The following is a 27,887-nucleotide window of genomic DNA, read 5'->3' on the forward strand; positions in this document are numbered from 1 at the left end:
CACCTCCTGCAACTACTTTTCCGAGAATACACGCTTCTTTTGTGGTTCGGACTCCTTCTGACATTTCTTTGGAGGTGGAGGAACATCACAGTAATTGCTTAAAGGAGCTTCTTCGACATCTTTAAGAGTTCTAAACAAATGTCTGTCCTCCTCCTGAAAATCTTATGTACGCAAACACGCGTTGAAATTTCTTATCTTGTTTATCTTTTTTATTTTGACAGCGAATGCGCACCTGCAGACCACTTATGTGCAGCCCTGGTTATTTAGCTTGTCATATTGCAGCCACAGAAATTCTTTTGTCCATGAAACCATAAAGCTGCACTTTCTTTTTGCCTTATAGTCTGATTTGTCATAACTTTTCCGTTTTGTGGTAAGCTTTTCTTTGGCTGTCACTTCTTCACCCTGACCTGTCTTATTTGGCTCAGCAGAACTAAAATATATATCCTGCTGCTTTTACACGCGCACTCACATAACGCTCAGCGATTCTCTGCGCGATCAACCTCTCACATGTTTAAGCTTGCTGTGGGAGAGTTCACTTGTCATGTTTGCATAGTAAGCTAACGATTGATAAGACTATGTCAGAGGAATTGGTGCGCAAATTATCATCACTCACCAATCAGTGCTGTCGCTCTCTATACACAGTTCGCGCGATTGCAAAGTGAAAGCAAAAAACCCAGCGCAAATTCAAACGCGATTTCAATATGTCACATATTGACAGTGGCTCACCGATGCCAATGACATAATTACCCAGCTACATTTCCGAAACAATGCAAAAGCATTGACATATATTTTTCCTTCCTACAATAGGCCGACGGGCAGGGCAGAGATAAATTTTGGTAGCCCGACTGGAACGGTTCAATATCAATATGAATATCGTTGCACCCCTAATATATATATATATATATATATATATATATATATATATATATATATATATATATATATATATATATATATATATATATATATATAAATAATTATGGAATAAAAGCACAGTTATTTCATGTATATACAAGCTATACCACATTTATTTATGTGTATTTCAGTGTTATAGATTATAGTATACAGTGTCATTTATGTTATATCATACATATTTGTGGATTGTGGAGCAGAGGCTGTTCTGTAAAAATAGCTTTAATCCACAGACTTCCTCAAGTATATTCCTTAAGTGAAAAATAACATGTACAGTATATATTTTAACAAAAACAGAAAGACAGACAGTTAAAAGCTTTACTTTTCTTCATTTATCAAACAACTGTGTACATTTTGTTTTACATAATATATTTATAAAGTGCTTAATAGGCTTATATAGTTATAGAATATAATCATGGAATGGCATATTAACTGTTACTTATGTTGGTGATGGTGGAATATTACTTCAGCAATGTGTCAGCTGTTATTTACATAATGTACACAAGTCCGAGGACGGTACACCCACATCCTAACACATGTTGGTGGGAGTGCGGTTCTGCTGAAATCATGATGGCGAGCAGGTGACACCAGCATCTTCAGAGTGGTCGCAGTTGTGTACATTCCAGGATATATGGGAGCAGCTCTGCAGGGATCTCTCAGTACCTCTGCACTTGAGGTTGTCTAGCAGGATTGTTCCCGTGCCGGGCCCAAAGTAAGCTTCTCCCCGAGCTGCTATGGCTTCACCGCAGCCCACTTGACGGCACACCACCTGGGCATCTGGGAGGTCCCAGGCATCATCGCACACTGTGCCCCATCCTGAATTCAAGTACATTTCCACTCGACCCTCACACCGGTGCTGGCCACCCACCAGTCTTACCAAACCTACATAAAAAACAATTCTTTTAAACTTTGAGCATTGATTGCTTCTGAGAATCAGTCCAGAGGAAGGTGACATTATTGTGAAATAACTGAGGGTATATGTGACTTACCTTCAGGTGGTTGTGTGGTGGTTGCGGTGGTGGTTGTTGGTATTGTTTCTGTTACTCTGAATTCACGCACACTTGCAAGATCAAAAAACTGGGGGTCAAAAGCTAAGGGGAAACAGAGAAGAGAGAATTATGTTCATGTATTCAAGGAATAGTCATTGAATATTAGGTCACAAAAGTAATATCACACTTATCTAACAGGGATTTTAATGACTTATAAGAAACCTGTTTGCTTCTTCTGTTCCTAGAAGCCAATAACCCAGACACAGACTTTGCAGAGGCAATTTCATCAAGATATTGCCTCTGCAAAGTCTGTTTATAACAGTCTGTTTATAACAGACTATGTTTTTGTAAAGATGTTTGCACAAATTACACCCCTTTATCTGTTCTAATTACTTACTAAAGGCAAAACTACTCAAAGCAACTGCTACTGTTAAAAAGAAACTGCATTAAAACATTTCCTGATTAATTTGGAACCAAGGATTTACAGTACATATAAAAGAGGATATTTGTGCTTTTGATTTAGCCTGAAAGAAGTCATATTTGGCATGGAGGCATTCAGTGACGCTGATGTGCCTTGACTCATCCACTGTTTTTCATGCTCTCTGGGCTGTTTCGTCCTCAAAGTACTATAGTCATGCATTGCAACTGGCCAGCCCAGCAGGGCGGGTGTAGATGACTAGATACATAGGTGGTATGGGCTTTTAGGGGAACTCATGAAGTTCCCGCAAAGCCAGAAGTCATTCATATGTTCATATGCAGTGTTGGGGAGTAACGGAATACATGTACCGCCGTTACGTATTTAAAATACAAGATATGAGTAACTGTATTCCTTTACAGTTACCATTTAAAAAGGTGGTATTCAGAATACAGTTACTTTGCTGAAATAAAGGGATTACACGGCGGTATTTTCCTGTTTCATATGTTTGGCTATGCCTAACTATAGCCTCTCTATTTTTGACAAAACACGCATTAAGATGCTCTAATGTCTGTGTCTCAATCTCGCGGCCCATGTCACACCTACTTGCGGCCCGCATAATGACGTGAAGAAATATTTTTAAAAATTATTCACAAAAATGATTTAATATGAAGGCAATAGGCAGAGTGTTACAGGCATCGCCCTAAAGAATGTAGCCTCATGGGCAGTGTAGTCCGTGCTGCAGGGAGAATCGACTGCCATACCCGTTATGTGTCTGTGAGCGAGGGAGGGAGAAAAAGGAGAGTCAAAAAGTATGAGCTGTCACCGACCAGAAGCGGGTGATGGAAGCATGCAAATATAATAATAACCACTGCAGCCAAAAAGAGTGCCTGACGAGCCCAGTTGTAAGTAAGCTATTAAGACTCGACTGTACACCTTTTTCGTGTTTTTCTCCAAAACAAAATATTCTATTGAAGCAGCCTTTCAACGGCTCTCTCTGTCTCTCGCTAGCAAGGTTGACCCAGACAACAAAGTAAAGCTAGTTTTCATCTACAAGCCTGACACGGAACCCAGAGGTCCCTTTACTACGGTTCAGAGCCGTGGACCTGTTTTATATACGTGTGAAACAGTTTTCTATACGAGATCGCTGCAAAAAGTGCAGCCTTACCTAATGTCCACCCTACTGTTACTCATTTTATATTAAGATTTTAAAAAAATCTAATCGGTATTGGTATGGTGAGTAACATTCAGTAAAAGTAATAATTCACACAGCAATAGTACATTCATGTAGTTGTAAAAAGCATGATAATATAATAGGTAATCCAAAGTATTCAGAATACGTTACTCTCATTGAGTAACATAATGGAATACGTTACGAAATACATTTTGGGGCATGTATTCTGTAATCTGTAGTGGAATACATTTTAAAAGTAACCTTCCCAACATTGTTCATATGACAATAGTACAGACATTACAGACATTTACCAAGTTCAGTATATGCACGTGCTATAAGTGTATGTTTAATGAAGCCTAGTTTAGTGCTGCGAGAAAATAAATAAGGTCTTACGTGCGCAGATAACTCCAGCATCCTCATGATGGCCACAGTTGTGCTGACCCCACCCCAGGTGGAAGCACTGGGATAGCTCTAGTTCAAATCCACTACATTGCACATTGTCCAGCAAGATTGGGCCTGAACCGTGGCCAAAGTAGGCATTGGACTTGGCTGCAATAGGTGCGCCACATCCAAGCTGCCTACACACTACTTTGGCATTGGGCATGTCCCAGTCATCATCACACACTGTCCCCCAAACATTTTTGTAGAGGACCTCTACACGACCCTGGCAGCTACTGTTGCCATTTACCACACGAATGGCTGACGTAACTGCAAGAGGCGAAACACACGGATGCGTTATTGCAATTTTAGACTAGAAATTCTTTTCTTTGTAGATTACATTGCTGATGGTGCACAGTGTTCAATACTAAAACGCACGCACGCACACACACACACACACACACACACACACACACACACACACACACACACTTAATTTTTATACATCAAACAGAATGCTACCTCTTGTTTGGGTGGTGGTTGTTGTTGTTGTAACTGTTGTTGTTGTGCTTGGTGACTTGGTGACTGGAACTTTTTGTGTAGTTGTAGGGGAAGACAGAAAAAATACAATTACTTGATACATGAATACACCAGACAACCCGTTTATGATGGCAGGGTTAGGTTATGGAACACATGCACCACTTTGTTTTGTGGCACTGTGGTGCAGCATGTATATGATCAACAGGGGAAGAATGGCTCACCCTGTTGGTCATATATCAAAATGCACATTTTGTTCCTATTATTAATTATTAACCCAGGACAACAAATGGAACAGGCTGGTGAACAGAAGAACAGAATCAGACTGAGCTTGTTTGCACAAAGTTGAACATAGTGTGTAATGAATGGTACGTTTTACCTTCAGTGTTCAATGTTCCCCACGGCCCTCTCTGGGCCCCTGTTGCTACTGGTGGTATAGTAGTGGACCCTAAAGTGGGTGAAAAATAAAATTTATACCAGTGCTTTATGAAATGCAACTAAATTCTGTGCAGACATTTTTGCTGTCCAGCTAAGATGAATCTGACTGATTTTCTGATACTTGCTAAATTTTTGCCATAAGTTTCACTTACATAACATAACTTTCACTCTGGCAGGCTATCATGCTAAAGTGTAATTGTGAACTTAATATCTTAGTTGCAGGTGTGCTACTCATGCTAATGTGACAGTTCTAAGAGTACCGGTGCAGGTGACCCCAGCGTCCTCATGATGGCCACAGTTGTGTTTACCCCAACCCAGGCTCTTGCATTTAGTCAGGTCCTGCTCCGTGCCCTGGCAGTTGACGTTGTCCAGAAGAATTAGCCCGGTACCGTAGCCAAAGTAGGAGTTGGTGTGTGCAGAGACAGCACTGCCGCAGCCACTCTGTTGGCATACTACCTTGGCATTGTTGAGTACCCAGTCATCATCGCACACTGTCCCCCAGTTTCCCTGGTAGAAGATCTCGACTCGGCCCTGGCACGAGTTCTGTCCATTAATCAGACGGATGGTGCCATCTCCTAAAGTAAGCAGGAGAGGGAGGGATTTGTAGGCACTAATCTTGATAAAGCTTTTTCTTTACAGAGCATATTTTTATACTCTGTAAGTTTTTATTAGATTCTCTATGTATGTCATTTTGGGGGTATCAAAGGGAACAGCAGCTGCTGTGATTTGACACTGATACACAGAAAGAAGGCAATACAATGCACACTACAGAGTGCAGAGGAAAAACCAAAAGTGAAGCGCTAAATTGACATCTAATATTGCACTAAGCACAGATGTTGTCATCATATGCCTCTTTGTGGACAGAAACAAGGAGACAATAGCCATTCTTATGTGTCCATCATTTAAGAAAGCCCTGAATTTGGAGGCCTTTACTCAATTCCCACAGGGTTACATAGTGGTTAATGGAAAAGTAGCTAGATACGTCAACTTGTTAACTAAATTCTTCTTCTTCTTCTTTTGGTCTCTCACAATTCTTTGGGGGATTATAAGAAAACACAAGAGGATGACTGCTACAAAGGCAAACCCAGCAAACAATAGGTATGGCCTGGAATTCATGAGGCCTTTGGGGCGTGTTCAAAAGTTTCCATTATCCCACAAGTCTTTGAAGGTGAACTGAAATAATATATTGCTTCAGTTCTATTTGTGTTCCTTGATTAATGAAGTTGTTCATTTTGTGAGTCTTCCCGCATTTTTGACTGAGCACAATGACAAAATAAACCATTGTTCATTCTTTAATGCAACCTGCCCTTGCATTTCGTGGCAACATCTGGCATACCACCTGTCAGCAACAATTTGATTAGGGCGTGAAAATCATCTAAAGAAAAACTGATCTGATGGTGAATTCTTTACAGTATACAACATAAATTAAAGGTGTTCCCTGTGGTCTGTGTCATACTTTGTTTGTTTATATATTACTTTTAAAATTTGTATTGCACTGATGTAAGTATATGAAAAACCTAATCTGCTTATTTAACAGCGAGGCAGTGCAGCATCTTTTGCTTAAAGCAATTTCATCAGTTTTGTCCCCTGAAGATTAACTCCACATACAGGTGTGGAGTTAATCTTCACACCTGTTGGTTTAGATGCTTAGACCTACGACAATAGATTGGCTTGGGTGCATTATGGTATGGAGAAAAACAAAAAAACCCTCACTGCTATGTAATCAAACATTCAATTTCAAATTCACACACATCTGCCAGCTGCACATCCAACCAAAACAAAGTAATATAAGCAGGCATGCTTATGGCCACCAGATGAATTCAATTTGTTGGTTTTAGTTCGTTCTCCCTTTGGGCTCGGAGTGTCATGGTCCATAGTTTTCTTTTGGGTTTAAGTATGCTTTAAGTTTGAGCAGTTTTTTGTTTCATTTGAACCTTTAGTCATCCCATGACCTGGGTTTTCTGTGTCATATATGTTTAGAGTTGTTGCTTTAATCTAGTTCTTTGTGCTATATTTTATGTTTTGTTTAGAGTTTGTTTTCTAGGCTTGTTACTATAATCTTTCTTTCAGTTTATGGTTATTGGTTATTCATATTATTCTTTGCTTTCAGTTTAACTTGAGTTTTTGTCTCTGTGCCCCGTTTGTCACTCGTGTCCTGCTTTACTTTGCAAGTTAGTTCTCTCCTGTATTTGGTATTAAGTTTTATATCCCCTGTGCTGTTATCATTCATGTGTTTCACCTGTTCTTTATTTTCCCCAGCTGTTGTTTTTTCCAGGATTAGTCCCTGGCATTTAAAGCCTCAGCTGGCCTTAGTTCTCTGTCGTGTCATGCTGTTTTTGTTCACTGTTTTTTTCCTGCATGGCTGCTTGTGAGTATTCCCTGGTTTTGGACTTTGTTGTTTGACACTTATTGGACTCCTGCTATGCTGGAATAGAGGTTATGGCTTTTGTTTTCTGCATTTGGGTCCACATCCATCATGAGAGAAGGACAAATAGCAAAAAGTGCAGTAAAACAGCAAATATGAACTGAAAGTCTCTACAAGACAGAGAGAAACTTCAGTTTTGAGGATCATTTTTCTGTAGGTAAATGATTATAATACAGTGAGTTAACACACTCACATACAAATGACTTTGTATAGACCTATGTATACAAATTAGTGCAGCTTTAATTTTTATATGAACAAAGTGTCAGTCATGACATATTTATTATATTAATTTTCATGTTTTGCTGGGTTAGGTATCTGTTTCAATAATCTATCTATCTATACACTGGCAGAAGACCAGTCTCATTTTCATAAAAGCAGAGGGCACTTACGTAAACCAGATATGGACTGGGGTGGTGTGCTGGGTTCCTCAAGACCTCTGAACCCCAGCAAGGTTGGTTCTAGCGGCCGAATGAAAAGAAAAGCAGCAATTTCATTATGTTTATTCCTTTTTTTCCTCCTCCCACTTGGGGTTTTATCCACTTAGAATTTTGTATTTTACCTCTGCAGGTGACACCCACATCTTCATAGTGGTAACAGTTGTGGATGCCCCACCCCAGACTACGGCACTGGCTGAGCTCCATTTCACTTCCTCTGCAGTCCACATTATCCAACATGATGAGCCCAGTGCCCTGTCCAAACTTAGAGCTGCTGGACACCGCCACAGCCACCCCGCATCCCAGCTGACGACACACGACATTTGCATCCACCATGTCCCAATCGTCATCACACACGGTGCCCCACGAGCCGTTGTATTGCACCTCCACTCTGCCCTCACACCTGCTCCGCCCATTCATCAGTTGTACTTCAGAGAGATGAGCAGAAAATATTTGTCAGGCTTTCTCTCTCAGAGGAGACATTTTGAAAACATGTGCTTCTGATATGAAGAAAAGAGACTGGCCAGGCTCTAATGTAATGACAGGTAATAGGAAAGAAAAAATTCCTCTGGGAAAAAAAAGTCTAATCCTAAATTAAGGCTATCAATAAGCCACATGACTCCTTGGAAGTGAGTGAAATGGATGCAGGAGGAGGATAGGAGGTTATATAGCAATTAAGTAGGGATTAGAGAAATGGAGAGCTGGGAAAGTGACCTTGTTTAAAGAGCCCCAGGCGCTGTGCTACCTTCTGTACTTTCTTTCACTGACATACAGCCAGACGCTGATAGGTTTTCATGACGTGACTAGGATGCAGATAATTTTTTCACCCCGAATGTTTTAGGCTGTTGCCAGATGGATGTGAATGTGTGGACTGGATGTGGAGGTCACTGTCTATTTCAAACTTACCTTGATACTCCGTCTTCACTGGGCTTTGCACGCCACTGTCTGAAAACAAAGGGAGGATTGGACATGTGAAAGAAAGTGAGAGTGTATGGTTAAATTATTTGATGAAAGGTGGTTTTTGTTGTTCTATAGTTACTGTACACTATATCTACTATATCTATTTTCCTGTAACATGAGAGACAGACTGAAATCACAACAGCAGGCCTGTTCAGACTGTACCCGATGCTACAGAAATATGTTAGCATCCTGCTTTAACTTTTGCAAATACTCTCATCAAGTACAGCTTACTTTATATTAAGCTGACTACATTTTCATGCTTAAGTATATATATTGCTATGCAAAACACAAGGGGTCCATGTGCAACCCTGTGATGTGAGGCTACATCCCACAATGGATGGAGGACAGTCTATGCCCGAAGACTAATACAATATCTCAGATTTCTGCACCGAGCAAAGACACTAAAGAGATAACCATTGCACCCAATGTGGGTCACTTCACGGGCTGGTCCCATGTGTTTGTGACTCTGAAACATGAACATACATGAAACCTAAGGTCTCATGCAGGGTTTGCATTTGTTTTCTGGAAGAGCGGATCGCAAGGAAATAGAAAAGTAAGTGGCGATTAACTTGGATGTTACTTACCGGGTAAAGCCCGTCTGCTTATTTTGATGTCCCCTGAAATTAAAGCACAAAATTAAAAGGTTAGTGAGGCACACGTTTCGTCATCTGTTGGCTCTGTCCAGAGACAAAAGCAGTTATGTGCTGTCAGCACATTTAAATAAGTTGCTGTGCCCACGTGTTGATTCAGTGAGTCAAATTGATCTTGTCTCACTTCAAAATCAACTGCAGGGCTTTTAACCAACTATTGCTGTGGAAACACTGGCCAGGTAGTGGCTGTGGACACAAAAGCACTCATCTACAGGGCGTTTACTTGCAAGTACACCAGGTTCTCGAGCATTATTAGTGCCTCGAATGTGCTTAAACAGTGGCACAGAAGAAATCATCTCATGTGTCACAAACTGGCTCAATTCATCTCCATGGCAACATTTTCTGTTTTGGGAGATGTCCCAAATCTCAAAGTGAATTCATGGATTAGACAGTATGTTGAAGGCACTCACTGAAAAAAAATAATCTAATGGAAGTGTACAGCATACTTAAGATTTTAGACTTCTTACAGCCACAGTCCAGCCTTTGGTTAGTGGGAATATGTCCCCTATGGGAAATGACATAATTTAATAAGCTGCTCTATCCAAAACTGGTCACCGAGAATCTGAAAGAAAAGCATAAACTCCTTAAGCTTTTCTTTTTGTCACATTGTAATGGACAACAATGCACAGCAATGATGATGCAGAACAAACATAATTTGTTGTCTACTATCACATGACATGAAGTAAAGCTTTCTGCATTATTACATTCAGGTAGCATCATGAGTGAACGGTCTTCCCTTATGTGCAGCAATTCATTGAACGTACTCCCATTTCCAAGCACTCACCAAATCTCAACAGAATGCTGACGGCTACCAAGACGAGGGTTCCCAGCAGAGAAACCAGGAGCCAGACGGCTGGGTTCCAGCACCTGCATTCACTCTCCACCACGCGCTGGCCTCGCATGGCTCCCTGACTGGCCATCCGCCTGCAAAACACAGATTCACACTCGCTCAGTCCCTCTAATTTGGTGTCCCGTAATGTTGAGATGTAACCAGTGGGCTACACTTTTCTACTACAACATTGCAGCCAGCTGTTTTTAATCTTGGTTCAGACAAGCCTAATTAGTAGTATTGGATTGTTTTCACTGATTAAGCCCGAAGCTGTTGGTATTGTATTGATGGTAGTCTGAGGTCAAGCCTGATAGAAGAGGACAGCTCAGACAAAAATCTTTCCCAGGAATCACATGACGCTGGTTGTTTCCTAAGTGACACAAAAAGGATGTGAGGAATCTCTGTTTTCATTCAAACAGCCACCCACGTTTCACAGATATCAGGACATGGCACCATCTATTAATGGTACTGCCAAAACAACAAGGAGAATATAGACAACAAAGTGTTGTGTTACATTGCAGTTTTGTAAGCACAAAATGGACACAGTGGTCAGATCTGGCAGCAGGATGACATCTGTTGCCCTCATAGTTGAAAGTGAGGAAGGTTAGCTTGTGACCATTATCAGCAGCTGGAGAAGTCTTGTGTTACAAGCACAGTTGGATACCTGTGTCATTTTTTCAAGGGGTTTTCCATCAGGCAGAGAATATTGGGATTCACCGACAAATCACTCAGTAATCATCGTCAGATAGTAATGTAACCAGATTCTAAATACCCTTCATTCTTCAGAACTGAGAAACTGAAATGAATGACATTTATTTAGTACCGCAAATTAATTAAAAGAAAAATGTATAAGGATGCACAGTAGTGGTGCAAAAAGGTTTAAAATTTTCAACATAAACTGCACAGTAGCATTATACTGAAAATCCAGTTCAAGTTTATTTATATCTCCTCCGCATCTAGTTGTAGTAGTAGTGGAGACTTCCTCATCATTAGTGTTATTATTTTTTCACCTTAAAAACTTAAACAAATTTAACAATAAAAACTGTTTTTACAAAATTTTAAAGGACTTAAAAAAATAAATCTCAGATGTGGCAATACAAAAACAAATTAAAAATCATATATGGAAATTAAAATTTAATTAATTTTTAAAACAAAGTTGTCAGATGGTTCAATAAACTCCCCATTTTTAAAATAATTCGTTGGCCATTATTCATTTCACAGTTCAGGCTTTAAAAACCAATCGCCTCAAGGTGTTTTATATTCTAACTTACAATACAATAAAATACAAAATGTTTTGCATAGTAGTATGCTTTATTAATATCAGTGCTGTTGTCTTTGAAGAAAAATAAATGCAAACAGCACATTACTGTGTTATGGTATGTTACAGTATAGTTTCAATCAAAATCGTGCCCTTTTACTTTTTAGAAAGTAGTAGTAGGAGACACCGGATTTTACTTTAATTTCACAGGAAAAATTATTATGAGGGCAAGGACAAAGACAAGGGCATTGCAAAAACTTCTAAAATCTGAGTGCTGTGAAACTTATTTGTTCCTTAAAAACAGGACTGGAAGGGAACACAGTTTTCAGCTAAGTATAGAAACACCAGCGAATTGTGTCGTAGATGCATTTAGCTTAGGCTGGACCTAAATTTCCTGAACTGCTCAAATCAGTTTCAGCCTGATCAGAAGGTTTGTGTTCTGTTTATATAATTCAAACATATAAATTTATTAAACACCCTGATCACTTTTTTTTTTAGTATCCAGTTCACTTTGATGTTATAGGACTGGCGTGTGAAGCCTGTTTTCATTTTGCAGACTCAATTCTTCATCAGTGATGAGGAATTTTGCAATTGCTCAATTCCAAATTTCTCATGGAGCTTTCAAGCAAAGAATCAAGAAGTGTTGTTAGAAGCATGTGGTTGTTTGTCTCTTTGCTCATGCAGAATCCCCCCTGACCTTACACAGGAATGTGTATTAGGGGATGATGAGGGGAGAATTTGATATTGGCCCCTCGAGATAGTGGACATTCCGGACCTAGGGGGCACAAAAAGACATTTCTGCTTTCTGTGGTCCCCATCGTCAGGCAAAAACGCTGCTTCCTGCAATCTGTCACTAGAAACCTCCAAAATGCTTAGGCACCTGATGACACTGTGGGGGCGCCTCTAGTCTCCTTGGAGAGCGTTAGGCAAAAAGACAAAGGCATGTGAGAGGGACATTAAAATATTTAGCAGCTCTACGGTATAAATATAACGCTTGGGGGCTCGCCGAGGCAAATTTAACACACCACTTTCGCAAGGCCATTTAGTGACAAGAAAGCGTAAAAGCAGAAACTATGGACTGACATGTTTTCATCCAGGTCAGTTCCATTTGCATTGTCTCCAAAGGTACAGTTCCAAAGGCCAGAAGCCCACAGAGAAGTCATTGTACATCCAATTGGGAGGTGGGGATTTTAACACCAGCGCAGCACTGGAGAACCACGGCTGTCTCATTTGCAGACTGTACCAACAAACCACTTGAAACTCTGGGACAAATGGCTCAGTTATGAGGGATGAAAAATAATCTAGTCCCCAATGTTATGTTTTTCAATACTCCATTCATGGTAGGATGTAGCGCAGATCCGCTGGGGAATAATGTTGCCTTTTGTGTCAGCTCTGCTTCCCCTCCCTTCTCACAGAAATAGCTGAAAGATCTCGGCCCCACAAAAATACCCCTTAATATCGGAGAAAAAGCAGAGAATAACACTGTCAGTCCCTTTAACGGAGACGTTTTTGTGCCATTGAAATAGAGAATTGGTGGGTTTTTCAACATATAATCTCACTGTAGATATTAAAAAAGTGATACTTTTGTAGTTTTTCTGACAAATTATGAAAGAAGAAAGAACTCTTAGAGAAAAGTACCTCAACAAATTTAACACTATATGATTTTAATGTTCTGAGATCAGTGTCAATGTACAGTGATACAGCAATGTACACTTATCGGTCACTTCAGTGACAGATAAAAGGTAGATTTAAAGACATTAACATCCACTGACTTGTCAAGTTCGATTCATGTAAAAATGGTCATAATGATCAAAGACAGCATTTGAAATAAAGCAATATAAACTCAGTATTTCATATAAAAAAATACATACCTGATGTAAAAAATTATCTTGCCCCACAACAAAAAATTAAATAAAAATAAAATTGGTTTCTTCCCGACAAAAGAAACCTACAAAAATGTCATCAGAGCACAAATAGCTGGCAACTTAATTCCAAAAGTCACACGGAATATACAGAAAGTTTGCGTAGAAATGGAGGCAGGGAGCTCAGAGTATCCAGCGCTACGTGTTTTAGGTCTTTCATCTCCTTAACCCTGCTTGACTATAAGTACCTGGATTCAGTGATAGAGATTACGTAAAACAATAAATACCAGAGCATTGTATGTTAATAGTCAAAGGCCCTGTACCTGTCTATGCTTAAAAGAACCAGGAGGGGCAAAAAAAAGACAAAGACAATGAAAGCTAACCCTTCACTGGTACCCCCGCATCTCCAGTTTCAGGTAGTGCTCTCAGAAGGTGTGGTCCTACTCATCCCTGCACACACTTGCAGAGAGGGACAAGGCTCTGGCTTAGGTCCTGTGTGTGTATGTAGGACTCTCCCACACAGAGGTGCTCTAAAACAGGAGAGCTGCGGGATTTTGAGGCAATTATTCCCACTGAAAGCTGATGACTGACAAATAAGTGAAAGCATAAGGCACAGCACTCTTTACCTTCTTGTATGCATGACGGTAAAAACAAGCCTGTTTGTTTGCTACAAAGGCATAACTTATGTGCAGTGTGGAACTTAGATGAATGTTCTGGGTAAAGATTATGTAAAAGCTTCTTTTTTCTTTTTCCCCCCACAAATTACTGCCTACCTTCCTTAATCTAATATCTAACACTCCAAGTGAGTTGGCTAAGGTGACTCTGTGATTATATTTCGGATACAGAAAATATTTTGTAACTACTGCTGTTATATGAGTATTGACAAGGAAATGCCCGGAGCCTCTGAATCATAGAGCAGGTTAACAAATTACTGCCAAAGACTAATTCCTTCCTGAGGTGCAGAGAAACATGCTGGCTGTTCATAGCCTTTGTCTGTGATTTCAAGGACTAATTCAGGGCTCCTTCCTTGAGTGGCACCCAAAACAGTGGCTTAACAAAAATATAAGGATTAAGTTACACCAGGCTAACTTTCCAAACTTCTCGGAGACGACAAAGAAACAATCACCATACACACAGAGCAAGTCTACATATTTTGAGGTGACCAACTGCTTTGTCTTGAAAATCTATTGTTGGCAACTTTTTCTTTCCCATATATGGTGGGAAGCAAACAAATATGAATATGACAATTAAAGAGTTAAAAGTTAGTCACACAGAACCACATTTTTAAATGCATTAAGTTTAAGTTAAGAAAGGGTCATTTGCTAGCAAAAAGCAGCTAATATTTTACATCCAGCTCAAAGGCGCACTGTCTTTCATTTGAAGTCAAGTTTCTGGGGAGATAAATATTCACTCATATCTTGCTAATATTTTCGGTCTTTTTTTGCTTTTTTCCTGTAAATTAATGTTAGGTTAAATTAAGGTTTTCAGAGTCTAATTGCATGCGTGCAAACTGTTTTTAACATGGGTGAAAAACCATAATTTAAAATGCCATTTTTAGTCGTTGTCATCATCATGCGTTAAAAATTGCGGTAGCAACTAAACTCATGGAGCTAACGTTTTATTCCTTTGTATTTTATTATGGAATGCAATCATCTTAAATTAGTTAGGGGACAGAAAAGATACCTTATTTCAATTTTCTATTCATGCCACAATTTTCTGTGGGCAGTACAAACATGCTTTTCATATAAGTTTCATACAAGACAGATAAAAACTTTATAAGATTTATATATATCTTTTCCATATGGGAGGTGATCCTGAACCCTTAGTTAGAGTGTAAAAGTCCTAGGTTGCTAGGGGCTTCCCACAAAGATAGCTGCCTAAGCCTAATTCTGCTAGAGGTTCTTCCTGTTAAAATGTAGTTTTTCCTTTCCACTTTCACCAAGTGCTTTCTCATAGGGAATTTCTGACATTTGCGCCTTCAGGGAACTGTTTTTGTGATTTGACACTATATAAATTGAATTGAATTGAATTGAACTATAATTGGCCAATGAGGTTGAAGATTTCTCTAAAAATGAAGTTACAGTAAAAGCCTTCAACAGCTTCTTTGGAAGAAATGAGACAGAGAGTGCTACATAGAGTTTTACACTTTTCTGTATTCACATACAAAATGAACAAGAAATTGATGTGTAAAGTAAACCACATCAAAACACTTAAAATGATGTGTGAATCATTATGGAAGATAAACAAATTTAAAATAAAAGAATCAGCCATTCAAGTTGACATACTGTATTCAACTGGCCTTTCTTCATTTAAAAAGATTGATCATTGTGAAAACGGCACTCCAACTGGTTCATTTGTGATGAATTTTGTCTCTCTCTTTTTTTTTTAAATGATATTCTGCGCCAAGGACATATACTGCATATAACTCTATCTTCTGTTTTTGGAACATCTAGCCATATTCCTTTGAACTCGGTATATATGCGACTCGGATTCAGAACCGTTGCACAGTGAGCTGTGTGCACATCTAAGCTACAGTTTACAGAGAAAGAATGAAAAGAGGAAACAAAGCTACTACAAACAAAAGGCCTTATAAAAGAGAAGGTTCTAGGAAGCACAGTCACTTCAGCTACTAGTGAAAATTTCCAAGCAGAAACACACAATGTAAGCAAATGGACCTTCAGCTGGGAATTAAGTTTCTGGAAAACATACCTTTTTAGCCTGTTGATGACTTGGTGAGGGTAGCAGTTATACATATTATTTGTGTCCGATTGAGTCTGATTCATGTTAGAAGTAGGGCATATATAGATCAGGTCTATTCATGTCGGCAGGTTGGAACAATAGGTGTCATAACATACAAAGAGCTTACAGAGAAATGACATCCAACCTTTTGGGGTTATGCCTTTGTAATATGGGGTCATGACGTTGAGTTTTCACAAAGGTATTGATTATGTAAGGGATTTTTTTTAACCCCTTGGGTATAAATGTGAGGTTAGAATACAAAAACACTCAAGTGGATCTTGAAAACTGATAGCATTCAGTGTCCCAGAGGTGGAGAAAACATGGTTAGTTAGCTTACTGGCAATTACTTGATGCGGGCTGTCCTCTATTGTCTCCAATTGTGTGAATCCCTCTTTTAGAATCAAATAAAACTGTAATCTCTGCCCATGTACAACATATAGGTTCAATGACAAATTCGATATCACATGTTTGTTTAAAAGATTTTGTTAACAAAACACTGTCATGAGATTATGTAACCTTGAGGATATTAAGTTAACCAAAAATAGTAAGGAAATGCCAACTTTCCCTTAAATGCCCTATTTCTCATAGAGATACTGCTGCATGATGTCAATGCATGAATGATACGCTCTGAGGCATGATTCACAATAAAACAAAAAAGGCGACTCAAATATTTTGAAAAAAAAGGTGTATGCTTGTTCTGTATGTGACTTTAGTCGGTTGTTTTGTGTAAATGAAAACTGTTTGCAGTTGTTTTATGCCAATAATTATTGTTTGAATAAAAACTAATGTTGAATCAGTGTCACCTTTTGTCAGCAAAGACTGACTGCGAAAAGGTGAATCAGAGTGAATCGCATATAGGTCTACTGATAAGAAAGAAGGAATCAAGTAGCTAAGAACTCAAATCTTTGCAAAATTACCATATAAAAATACATTTCTTGCAGACTTATCAGAATGTGTACTGGTAGTTTCACAGAAAGATATACAGAAGGCACATAAATGTCTTAGTATTCAAAAATATTACTGAGATAACTGCCAGAATATACTGTTCCCTTGTTTATCGCGTGAGTTATCTTCTAAAAATAACCCGCGATAGGTGAAATCCGCTAAGTAGCCAACTTTATTTTTTACAATTATGCAAAACGTTTCGTCGACATTGTTGTGTTTGTTGGGAAGAAAACTTGCAAACATACAGTACAGCACTTCAGAGTCACACTACTAGCTATCGAAGATTTATGTAAATTTGACAAGCTGAACGCATTCTGTACTGTACAGGAGACACGGCAAGTGATTGATTGACAATGGTTTACAGCAGATCAGGACGCAGAACACAATGCGCTGTTAAAAAAAAGAGGAAAAAAAAGCAAAACACCGAGGCCGCGAAAGGTGACCCGCGTTAGCGAGGAACCACTGAATATGAAAACATGGGCAGTAGCGGTTTTAGATACGGGCGATACGGGCGACACGGGCGGTTGCCCGGGGCGGCATCACGGGCATCGGCAAAAAAAAAAATTGCTTGTACTCATGCTGCCCCGACATCATGCCAGCGCATATTGGGAATGTCATAGGCACCGATCGGTTTTCTATCGCCCATTTGCTGGGAGTAAGGGCGCCCTTCGTTTGCGAAGTGCGCCTGCTGCTTGCGGCGCAGAGAGGAGAGGGCGGGGCGGCGGGGGATTCTCTGACTGGCTGGAGCAGCATCTAATAACCAACTCGCGAAATAAAAGAAAATAAAAACAAAACAACAAACACGAAAACACCAGACATCATGATACAGACTTATAATTTGCACCGATGTGCTTTCAAAATTCTATACGCAAAAAGTGAGCGCGAGAGCCCTCAGTGCGTCTGCTCGCTGCTGAAGTCAAATTAAACTTTATTGTCATCTCCGCTACATACAGTCCAGTATATAGAGAGACGAGACGACGAGGCTCCAGTTACAGCAGTGCAAGTAAACGAACAATAAATATTTAAGAGTAAAAAAATAAATATACACTTTAGGACTCGGGGTAAAGGGAACAATTGTGGAGGTAAACACAGACGACACGAGAGCTCTCGATAAACACTGCTCGTTTATTACTCATCACCACAGAACTGAACACTTTCCCTCCAAAACACAGCAACAACACTTCCTGAGAACTGGGTGTGAGTGGAGCCCTCCAGTGGTCCACCACACATGCCCCCCCCAAACACCCAGTAGGGTCATCCCCTAGTCCAGAACCCTTGCTTTAATTAAACATCCAGAACGGCTGAACCGCGGAGGTGGAGAGCTGGCGGAGGGGAAACGAGCCTGAGGGCCAGGCTGGCATGGGTGGTCAGGAAAAACTGAAGATAGCTCGGGCCCCGCCAGGTGGGGGGTGCTCCCAGAGGAAGAAGCAGGGTTGTCCAGTCCACTGGAAGGCGGGCGGCCACGGCGGGGGGCCTGAACCGGCACCACCTGGTCATCCAGAAGCACATGTGCTGGTTTAAGTCTGTCAATAGAAACAGCCTCCTGCCGACCCCCAAAATCCAAAAGGAAATGCTTCCGGCCCGGTTGAATAACCCGAAAGGGGCCGTCATACAGTGGACACAGCGGAGGCCTACGAGCGTCATGCCTGACAAAAACAAACTGCGAAGAGTCCAACGACCTCGGAACAAAGGTGTCGGGCACACAATGGTGCACTGGGCCAGGAAGAGAAAACGAGTCTCTTGGGGGACGGAGAGACAGCACAGAGGGAGCGAAGCACGGGGTGGGCTCTCAGGCAAGAATTTCCCGGGGACCTGGAGGGGCTGACCAAGGACAAGTTCAGCCGGGGAAACCCCAAGGTCTTCTTTAACTGCGCAGCGCAACCCCAGTAAAACCCATGGAAGGCGGTCAACCCAGTTGCCATCTGTGAGAGAAGCACGGAACACGGCCTTAAGCGACCGGTGGAAACGTTCGCACATCCCGTTGGCCTGCGGGTGGTACGCAGTGGTTCGGTGGACCTTGACCCCCAGGCCGTCAGCCATGGCAGACCAAAGCTCGGAAATGAACTGGGGGCCCCTGTCTGCCACGTCCGACGCGTCGGAGGTCACCGCAATCTCCGCCGACGGAAACGGGTGGGCCAGCAGGGCGGCGTTTGCCAGCGCGGTCTTGGCCCCAGAAAATGCCTGAATGCGTTCAGGGAGCCAATCAATCGGGTCCTTAGCTGTTTTACCCTTCAAGGCAGCATAGAGAGGCTGCAGCAGGTGCGCAGCTCTGGGGAGAAAGCGGTTGTAGAAATTGACCATCCCCAAGAACTCCTGCAGTGCTTTAACGGACGCAGGACGCGGAAAAGCCGAAACGGCCCGGACCTTGTCTGGCAACGGAACCACACCGTCAGCGGAAAGGCGGTGGCCCAAGAAATCCAGCACCGGCAAGCCGAACTGGCACTTGGAGGGGTTGACAATCAGGCCGTGTGCCGCCAAGCACTGGAAAACCTGATGCATTTGGGACGCGTGCTGACTCTCAGAGCAGCTGGCCACCAATATATCGTCAAGGTACACGAAGACGAAAGGCAGCCTGCGCAAAACAGAGTCCATCAACCGCTGAAAAGTCTGGGCGGCACCTTTCAGGCCGAACGGCATGTGCAAAAATTCAAATAGGCCGAAAGGGGTAATAACGGCAGTTTTGGGGAAGTCTTCGGCGTGCACGGGAACCTGGTGATACCCCCGCACCAAGTCAATTTTAGAAAAAATCGAGGTGCCGGCGAGGTGGGCGGAAAAATCCTGGATGTGGGGAATGGGGTAACGGTCGTTCTCCGTGACATTATTCAAACGGCAAAAATCCCCACACGGCAGCCACCGACCGTCTGACTTGGGCACCATGTGTAGCGGAGAAGCCCAGGCACTATTCGAGCGCTGCACTATGTCGAGGCGCTCTATTGCGGAAAACTCTTCCTGAGCGACGGAGAGTTTCGCGGGGTCGAGGCGGTGCGCGCGCGAACACCGGGGGACCGACCGTCGGAATATAATGTTCAACCCCGTGCTTCGTTGCCGTGTTCGAGAAATTAGGAAAAGTCAGTGAAGGGAACTCCAAGAGCAAATGCTGAAAAACATTCCCTGAAGTCACTAAATTAGCCCGATTCAGGGTATTGAAGAAAAAGACAGTGCATCGACCAGCAGTCCGTGGGCACAAAGAAAATCGGCGCCCAAAATAGGTACAGAGCTAGCGGCAACAAGAAAGGTCCATTGGAAATCCCGACCATGAAAACAAACAGTCACGAACCTTTCCCCGAACGTTGCGATGGGAGAGCCATTAGCCACAATAAGCTGCGGTCCACAGCCCGCTGCTAAACTGTCGGCTCCGGACGAGGGAAGGAGGCTCTTCTGGGAGCCGGAGTTGACCAGGAAACGTCTCCAAGAGCGCGAGTCTTCTATGAAGAGCAGTTTTTCTTTGTCGCCAGTGGTCGTGGCCGCTACAGCGCGCTGGCAGGGTCCATGTCCCAGGGTCGGAAAAGCGCAAGGCAGCAGGCAGTGGCGCGCTCCGGCGCCAAAACGCTGATGGTAGAAACAGAGGTCCCGTCCATGGTGTCGCTGTGCCGCGATCTTTGCCGTCAGCGAAGGATCTGGTACAGGTCAGCGGGGAAGTGGAAGGCGCCGCCGGCGAGGCTGGAACTAGGTCGTGATCGTGGAAAGTGCGGGTAGCCAGAAGAATACGATCCGCGTCCTCAGCCAGCGATAATCCTTCGTGCCCAGCAGAGGTGGGACCAAGTCATTGTTTTGCAAGTCTCAAGTAAGTCTCAAGTCTTTATCCTCAAGTCTCAAGTCAAGTCTCAAGTAATGTCAGGCAAGTCAGAGTTGAGTCTCAAGTCACTGGTGTAAAAGTCCGAGTCAAGTCACAAGTCTGAAACTTTGAATTTCAAGTCCTTTCGAGTCTTTAAAAAAAAAACCCCGAAAAAATAATGTTGCAGTTATATGCTAAATGTAAATATTAGACCATGTAATTTTAAAATCTGTGTTTTTCTCAACACATGACAAAATAGTGAACTTAGAAAATATACACAAATTGTGAAATTGCACCTCTTTAAAATGCAGCTCAATTAAACCTAGCTCCAAGAATAATTTTCACCGACAGTTCTGAGATAAGCTGCATGTTATTCTTGGATGCGGTTGTAGGACCAGCTTTAAAATCGCATGACAAAAATATCATACACATTAAAAAAAAACTGTATCACCAACGTAGCCTGGACAACATTTGCTAGTTAGATGAAGTCAGCTATCTCATCGTAGCATATTTATAGGCATATTTATAATTATACGGTTCTTGGAGTGAGTGCATACACTCATGAAGTTTAGTAACTTCAGGTCACTGCAACAAGCCCAGGTACAGTTTACCGACGGATGGGTGCAGGACCTTGAAATGCACCGTGTAGAACGAAAGACCATCGTACGCAGGGCCGGCCCGTGGCATAGGCCGTATAGGCAAATGCTAAGGGCGCCGTCCATCAGGGGGCGCCACGCCAGTGCCACAAATGTTGAAAAAAAAAAAAAAAAGTTGGTACTATTATTTCTAAATACAAAAAATAATCCCACGTTAATTAAAATGCAAAGTAAAGCTTATTTAATAGAAATATTATTTGTTACAACATTACACTACACTGCTGATGTAGGGGGGCGCCACCTAAAATCTTGCCTAGGGCGCCAGATTGGTTAGGGCCGTTTCTGATCGTACGTATCATAAGTTTACCAGTCTCACAAATTGTCGTCATAAATACACATTCCTTAACCGTTTATTAATAGGACCTTTGAGCTCAACGGTAATTAATTAGTAGTGGAAATAATTTCTGGTAGCATCACAGAAATGTAGCAGTGACAATAATACTGTATGCTGTAATCGTACTGGGCAATTAGTGATACAAAAAACCTGTTTTATCCTGTGAATAAAAGTATATGTTTTTGTCAATGTACCATAATAACAGAAGCGAAACGCAATATTGTGTCAGGACAATTCACTATTTATGCACAATAAATAAAGGAGCATAGCGGACAATTTCTGTTCAGCACCAGACTTGCTTGTAACCTATATCACCAATTATGTTAAGAAAAATGACGTATTAACTACTAAAAAACACTGACCTTCGTGTAAATGCTTGGAGCAGACTAACCTGTAAGCTGGAGTGTTCTGGGACGTTATATTTGGTCTTTGAATGGCTGCAATCCAGGCCATCCGTCGCGTCTTTGTTACTTCGGAAACATGGCTTGAACAATTTCTCTTCAACGACGTAATCCGATAACAACCGATCTCTTTACCCGTCGGCTTCCCGTGGCTGTCATGCGACCGGCTATTGCAGTTAATAATACAACAGCTTCTTGACATTTTTGTGTTTCTTTTTATCGCTGTATCACTGATTTTAATTGAAAGCCTGCGTGCGCTAGTACCGCTTGCCACGAGTTCCCAGAATCCTTTGCGGTTCTACCCGTGAATGACGTCACATTTTCAATCTCTATATAATATGCATGTTAAATTTTATATTTGGGGTAAAATATCAAGTCTTTTCAAGTAAACCGGTTCAAGTCCAATTCAAGTCCCAGGTCATTGGTGTAAAAGTCCAAGTCAAGTCACAAGTCTTAGAACATTTTTTCAAGTCAAGTCTAAAGTCATAAAATTAATGACTCGAGTCTGACTCGAGTCCAAGTCATGTGACTCGAGTCCACACCTCTGGTGCCCAGAAGCGGAGAGTTGGCGAGGCCGGCTCTCACGGCCGCCGGCAGCTGTCGGAAGGAAGATGTGGGCGAAGAGGAATCCCCCGTCGTCCGGTCCGAGAAAGGATAGCATGTGCTCCATCAGTTCGAGAGCCGTACCGCCACCCAGGCCTGAGAGGGAGAGGAGCTTCTCGGCTCGCTCTGCGTCGGAGAGGGCATAGCGCCGAAGAAGCAGCTCCTTAAGGGCAGCGTACTTCCCTCGGGTGGGTGGGTCCCGGAGGAGAGTCAACACACGACGGGTGGCTAGCGGGTCGAGAGAAGCCACCACATGGTGATATTTCGTGTCGTCAGCCGAGATGCCATGAAGGGCGAACTGAGACTCCATGTGCACGACGGGGGATCGTGAAGCCAAAAGTCCGGCAGCTCGAGCGCCACAGCAAACGTAGCTGGTGGCTGCTGATGCATCCAGAGCGGAGTCGGTGCCACCATCGGACTGCAGCATGTTCGAGTCAGGGGTCACCAATGTGGAGGTAAACACAGACGACACGAGAGCTCTCGATAAACACTGCTCGTTTATTACTCATCACCACAGAACTGAACACTTTCCCTCCAAAACACAGCAACAACACTTCCTGAGAACTGGGTGTGAGTGGAGCCCTCCAGTGGTCCACCACACAATAACAATTGAAAATGTATATTTTATATTTTGTTGATTTAAAGTCTCACACACAACCCATTTTTAAAGTTTAAAAAAAAGAGAAAAGAAGAGGAGGAGTGTAGCGACTTCCACAGTCGCTAGAGGCCGGGGACTGAGCCTGCCTATTTGCCTGACGCGCTGTCAACCTTACGCAATAATGTGAGAGGTGGAATTGCTTGCTTGTTTATTAAAGTGCTTGAAAAGTTTACAGAGCAATGTGATCGGCTCGCGATTCAAACTTATAAAACATCACAGGCTCTAATGCAACAAGGGGAAACTCCTTGTGGTCAACAAAACCTACGGCTACCCAGCCCTCCTCTCTGTCAAAATCAAACCAATGAATGACAGACTGACAGTGCCCTCTTAATGTCACCGCTACCACCCACGTGACTCCCGTTACACATCACCATAGCAACCAAACAAATGAAAACCCAGTGATCATTAAAATTCAATACATTTAATTATGGCTCCTACAAGGAGAAACGAGCAAAAGACACAGGTAAGCAGATGTGTCATTGGATAATGGCAGGTCATGTATCCTAAAACATTAAGAATCAGAATACTTTCTTAATCCCTAAGGAAATTATGTGGGTTATAGTTCCTCCAAGAAGAAATGGTAAAAATAGTAACAGTAACAGACTAAACTCCAAACAATATATACAATAATATAATATTGATTAGTCAGTGTTAATTGTTGATTTGTCCTGTTCTCATTGTATGACGAATTATGATGTCTGCTTAGTAGCAGTTTGCATACAATGCATACTCTCTCTCTTCATGTGTGTGTGTGTGGAGGGGGGGGGCGCCAGAGGGGGTGTTCGCCCAGGGCGCCAAACAGGCTAAGACCGCCACTGAACATGGGCATAGGCTTCAGGTGAGTACAGGAGAAACAGGGCTGATACGATACAAGCATGCAGACAGCATGTCCAGAAATCTGGTAATACTGTACAAATCACAACTAAGAGATATGTTTGGAATTATCATCACCTTAGAGGTAAAAGATAATTTAATGAGTTGCAGTAGCTTATAGTTGGATGGCAGCAGTAGATATGTTTTCTCTGTCTGTGTATCAGTTTCTGCCTCTTCCCAACAGTCTGCCACACGTGATCAGACAGAGATCCCTCTGATGTTTTGAAAGAGGGAGCAGCTCAAGGACACCCTGATAACGCATGCTGAGGCTCTCTCTTTCTGTCTGTCTCTGTATCGTTCATCTTCAAACCATTAGAAATCCTGTCAGCTGCTGAGCTTGCAATAGTGATGATTTAAAATAAATAAATAGTGTAGCTCTCTGCTGATACAAACGCCAAACAGTGGAAAGTGTCTGATGGATTTCGGTAACATGACATTGTAAAGGTATGTACATACCTCTGAGGATTTACAATATCAGTACCTTTGCCAAATAATGAAACTCCAGGAAGCATTTTATCAAGGTCCAGCAGATCATTTTAAACAGTGCATTCCTGGTGATTATATTATGCTGACACTGGTTTGGTTGCAAAGGTGGGAGGATAATAATAATCACAGGAATCACAGGCTATTTTCAGGCATTTTTGTTTCTTTCTCTTTTCTTTTCAGACAATATTTCATGGCATGTAAAAGTGTAATCAAACTTATTCTAATGGTCTATGAACTGTTTTTACATAATATTACTTGTTTCTCTCTAAAAAGTAGTAGTGAAACTGTGTAATTAGATAAAATGTTAATCTCAGCTGTTACTAAATAACGATACGTTATCTGCACCTTCTCCTTTGATTTCCACCCACCCACTCTCTTCCTGTCCATAACTGCAGCAGAGCTATCCAGTGCTGCTATTCCACACCTGTCCACTAGTCATTCCGCTTAGTTCTCGGTGTGGCAGTGGTACAGTTAATTGAGTGTAGAGCTTTTCAGTCTGTCCTTCCCTTCATGTGAGCCTGTCACGTCTCAGCGAGCTTGGCTTCGAACTTTGATTTAGTGAGATTTATTTTTAGCCCAGCCTGCTGTGACTTCTGTCTGCCTTCCTTTTCCTCTTTCCTGTTTGCCAGCAATCTAAAACAGTGACACAAGAGAAGGTTTGTCAGTATGTTTACACACGTATTCACACACTACCGATGCGTCTCCTTCATTAAAAGTCTCGCTGGCATTTGCTCGATACCTAGTTGCTGAGTCTGAAGCAGCTAAATAAATATTAATAAAAAATTCTGTTTAAACCTGTCCTGCATCTGAAAATTACTTTTGTCGATAGCATTTTGTTAGATGGATGAAGACACTCTGGTTGTATAAAATCACAGGACATAGTTACACTGATTATAATTGTGTTTTGCTCTTGATGTTAGTAAATCACAGAGTCATAGATGCTTTGCAATGGGAAGATAACTAAAATAATGACTCCCATTTATAATAATAATAATAATAATAATAATAATAATAATAATAATAATAATACCAATAATAATAATAATAATTAAAGCTGCAAGCAGCGTTATGAGGGCCCTCGCACCCCCCGCGCATCGAGCCACGCCCAACACCTACAACCAGCACGTCCGACCTGATGTCACATTGATGGAATTTATGCATTTAACCACCAGCTAACAATTCATCTCATTCAATCATGATTATAGTCGTCCCACTAGGTGGCGCTCTAACCATTAATGACAAATGGCATAACAAACATTTCCGAGCTCGAGTCTCATCACGCCTGCGACCTTTGGGAGAGATTGAACATTGTGTTTTTGAGTGACAGCAGATTACTGCTTTTTGGCGAGTGATTGAAACCATGTGCCGCCATTACCACCCCGTTTCCCTGAACGCAAAAAGCTTCGCAATTTAACATCACAAAGGTCGTTAGATTCCACACACTGGAGATCGCATCAATCTGATGAAATCCCTTGGAGGAGTTCGTAAAAGTATGAGGCCTGAAAGGAGGGGAAAATGTCGCCAAAATTACACATTAATTTTAAAATGGCTGACTTCCTGTTGGATTTGGGATATTGCTCCAGGAGACTTTTTTGTACATCTTGACATCTTCCATGAGCTTACCAGGTTTCAGACTCATAGATAAAACACAGAGCAAGGGCTGATGTTTTGAAATTTTGTAGGGGGCGCTGTGGAGCCATTTCGCCCTATTCAAGGAAAATGATATCATAACAACAAAGCCGTCTTCACATTGGAGGTGTGTGCCAAACTTCAAGACTTTTGAAACTTTCCAAGCCCCTCAAAAGCCACTTCATTTGTCATGGTGAACAGCGTTGCCACTGGGGTGCGCCATTTAGTTTAAAGTCACAATTTTCTCACTGAAACATCATGAGGGACTGACAGTGATATTCACCGCTTTTGAGGTGTCCACGATGAACATGTGAAAATCAGTACAACAAAGTGTAAGTCAAGGCTCTTTATTCAAGGTTCAAGGTTCTTTATTTGTCACATGCATAGTTATACAAGTATAACACACAGTGAAATGTAGCCTGACACACTCCTCGACATGTGCAAAAAAATTGGGGGGGGGGGGGGTGTAGAGGAAGAACATTATATATATATATATATATATATATATATATATATATATATATATATATATATATATATATATAGAGATAGATATCTATAGATATCTATATCTATATCTATCTAGATATCTATATCTATCTAGATATCTATATCTATATCTATCTATCTATATCTATATATCTATCTATATCTATATCTATATATATATATGTATATATATATCCAGTGTTGGGAAGGTTACTTTTAAAATGTATTCCGTTACAGAATACAGAATACATGCCCCAAAATGTATTCTGTAACGTATTCCGTTACGTTACTCAATGAGAGTAACGTATTCTGAATACTTTGGATTACTTAATATATTATCGTGCTTTTTACAACAACGTGAATGTACTATTGCTGTGTGATTTATTACTATTACTGAAGGTCCGCGACTCCGAACTGTAGTAAAGGGACCTCTGACTAATACGGCGGGGTCCCTGTCGGCTCATAGCCGAAAAATAGCTTTACTTTGTTGTGTGGGTCAATTTTTCTTGCGAGAGACAGAGAGAGGCGTTGAAAGGCTGCTCCAACGGAACTTATTGTTTTCGGAGGAAAACACGAACACGGTGTACAGTCGAGTCTTAATAGCTTACTTACAACTGGGCTCGTCAGGCACTCTTCTTGGCTGCAGTGGTTATTATTATATTTACATGCTTCCAGCTCCCGTTTTTCCTCGATGACTGCTCGTACCTTTCCACTCGCCTTTTTCTCCCTCCTCGCGCTCACAGACCCATAACGTGTATGGCAGTCCATTCTCCCTGCAGCACGGACTACACTGCCCATGATGCTACATTCTTTAGAGCTATGCTTGTAGCATTCTGCCTGTTAGCTTAGCACAACAACAACAACGAAAAGGCGCTCTCTCACCCAGGAAACACACAGTCGCTGAAAGAGAGAGAGAGCGTCGCCCTGTAACCATGGCAACCGTAATGCTGCCGCCTGGAACAACAGAACGTAGCTGTCAAACAAAACCCAAACAGTCCTGACCCGCGACAAAATGAAACAGGAAAGTACCGCAGTGTA

General features: G+C 41.7%; 1 protein-coding gene across 2 annotated transcripts; it reads right to left on the reverse strand.

The window, feature by feature from the left end:
- Window positions 1-1,086: 1,086 nt before the first annotated feature.
- LOC308387032 (scavenger receptor cysteine-rich domain-containing group B protein) lies at window positions 1,087-27,723 on the reverse strand. 2 transcript variants are annotated; one of them, XM_080866906.1, is made up of 12 exons: window positions 27,462-27,723; window positions 10,097-10,236; window positions 9,247-9,279; window positions 8,609-8,647; window positions 7,828-8,130; window positions 7,658-7,726; window positions 5,104-5,418; window positions 4,785-4,853; window positions 4,391-4,459; window positions 3,884-4,198; window positions 1,902-2,003; window positions 1,087-1,794 (listed from the first exon to the last, which is right to left on the reverse strand). In XM_080866906.1, the coding sequence occupies exons 2-12, from the start codon at window positions 10,230-10,232 to the stop codon at window positions 1,478-1,480; spliced, it is 1,767 nt and encodes a 588-aa protein (XP_080723032.1). In that variant the 5' UTR covers window positions 10,233-10,236; window positions 27,462-27,723; the 3' UTR covers window positions 1,087-1,477. The 2 variants fall into 2 exon arrangements, with proteins under 2 accessions (XP_080723032.1, XP_080723031.1); XM_080866905.1 differs by lacking the exon at window positions 27,462-27,723 and adding an exon at window positions 13,271-13,568.
- Between the last annotated feature and the right edge of the window lie 164 nt (window positions 27,724-27,887).

This window comes from Rhamphochromis sp. 'chilingali' (assembly GCF_963969265.1).
Source record: "Rhamphochromis sp. 'chilingali' genome assembly, chromosome: 19".
NCBI classification, from domain to species: domain Eukaryota; kingdom Metazoa; phylum Chordata; class Actinopteri; order Cichliformes; family Cichlidae; genus Rhamphochromis; species Rhamphochromis sp. 'chilingali'.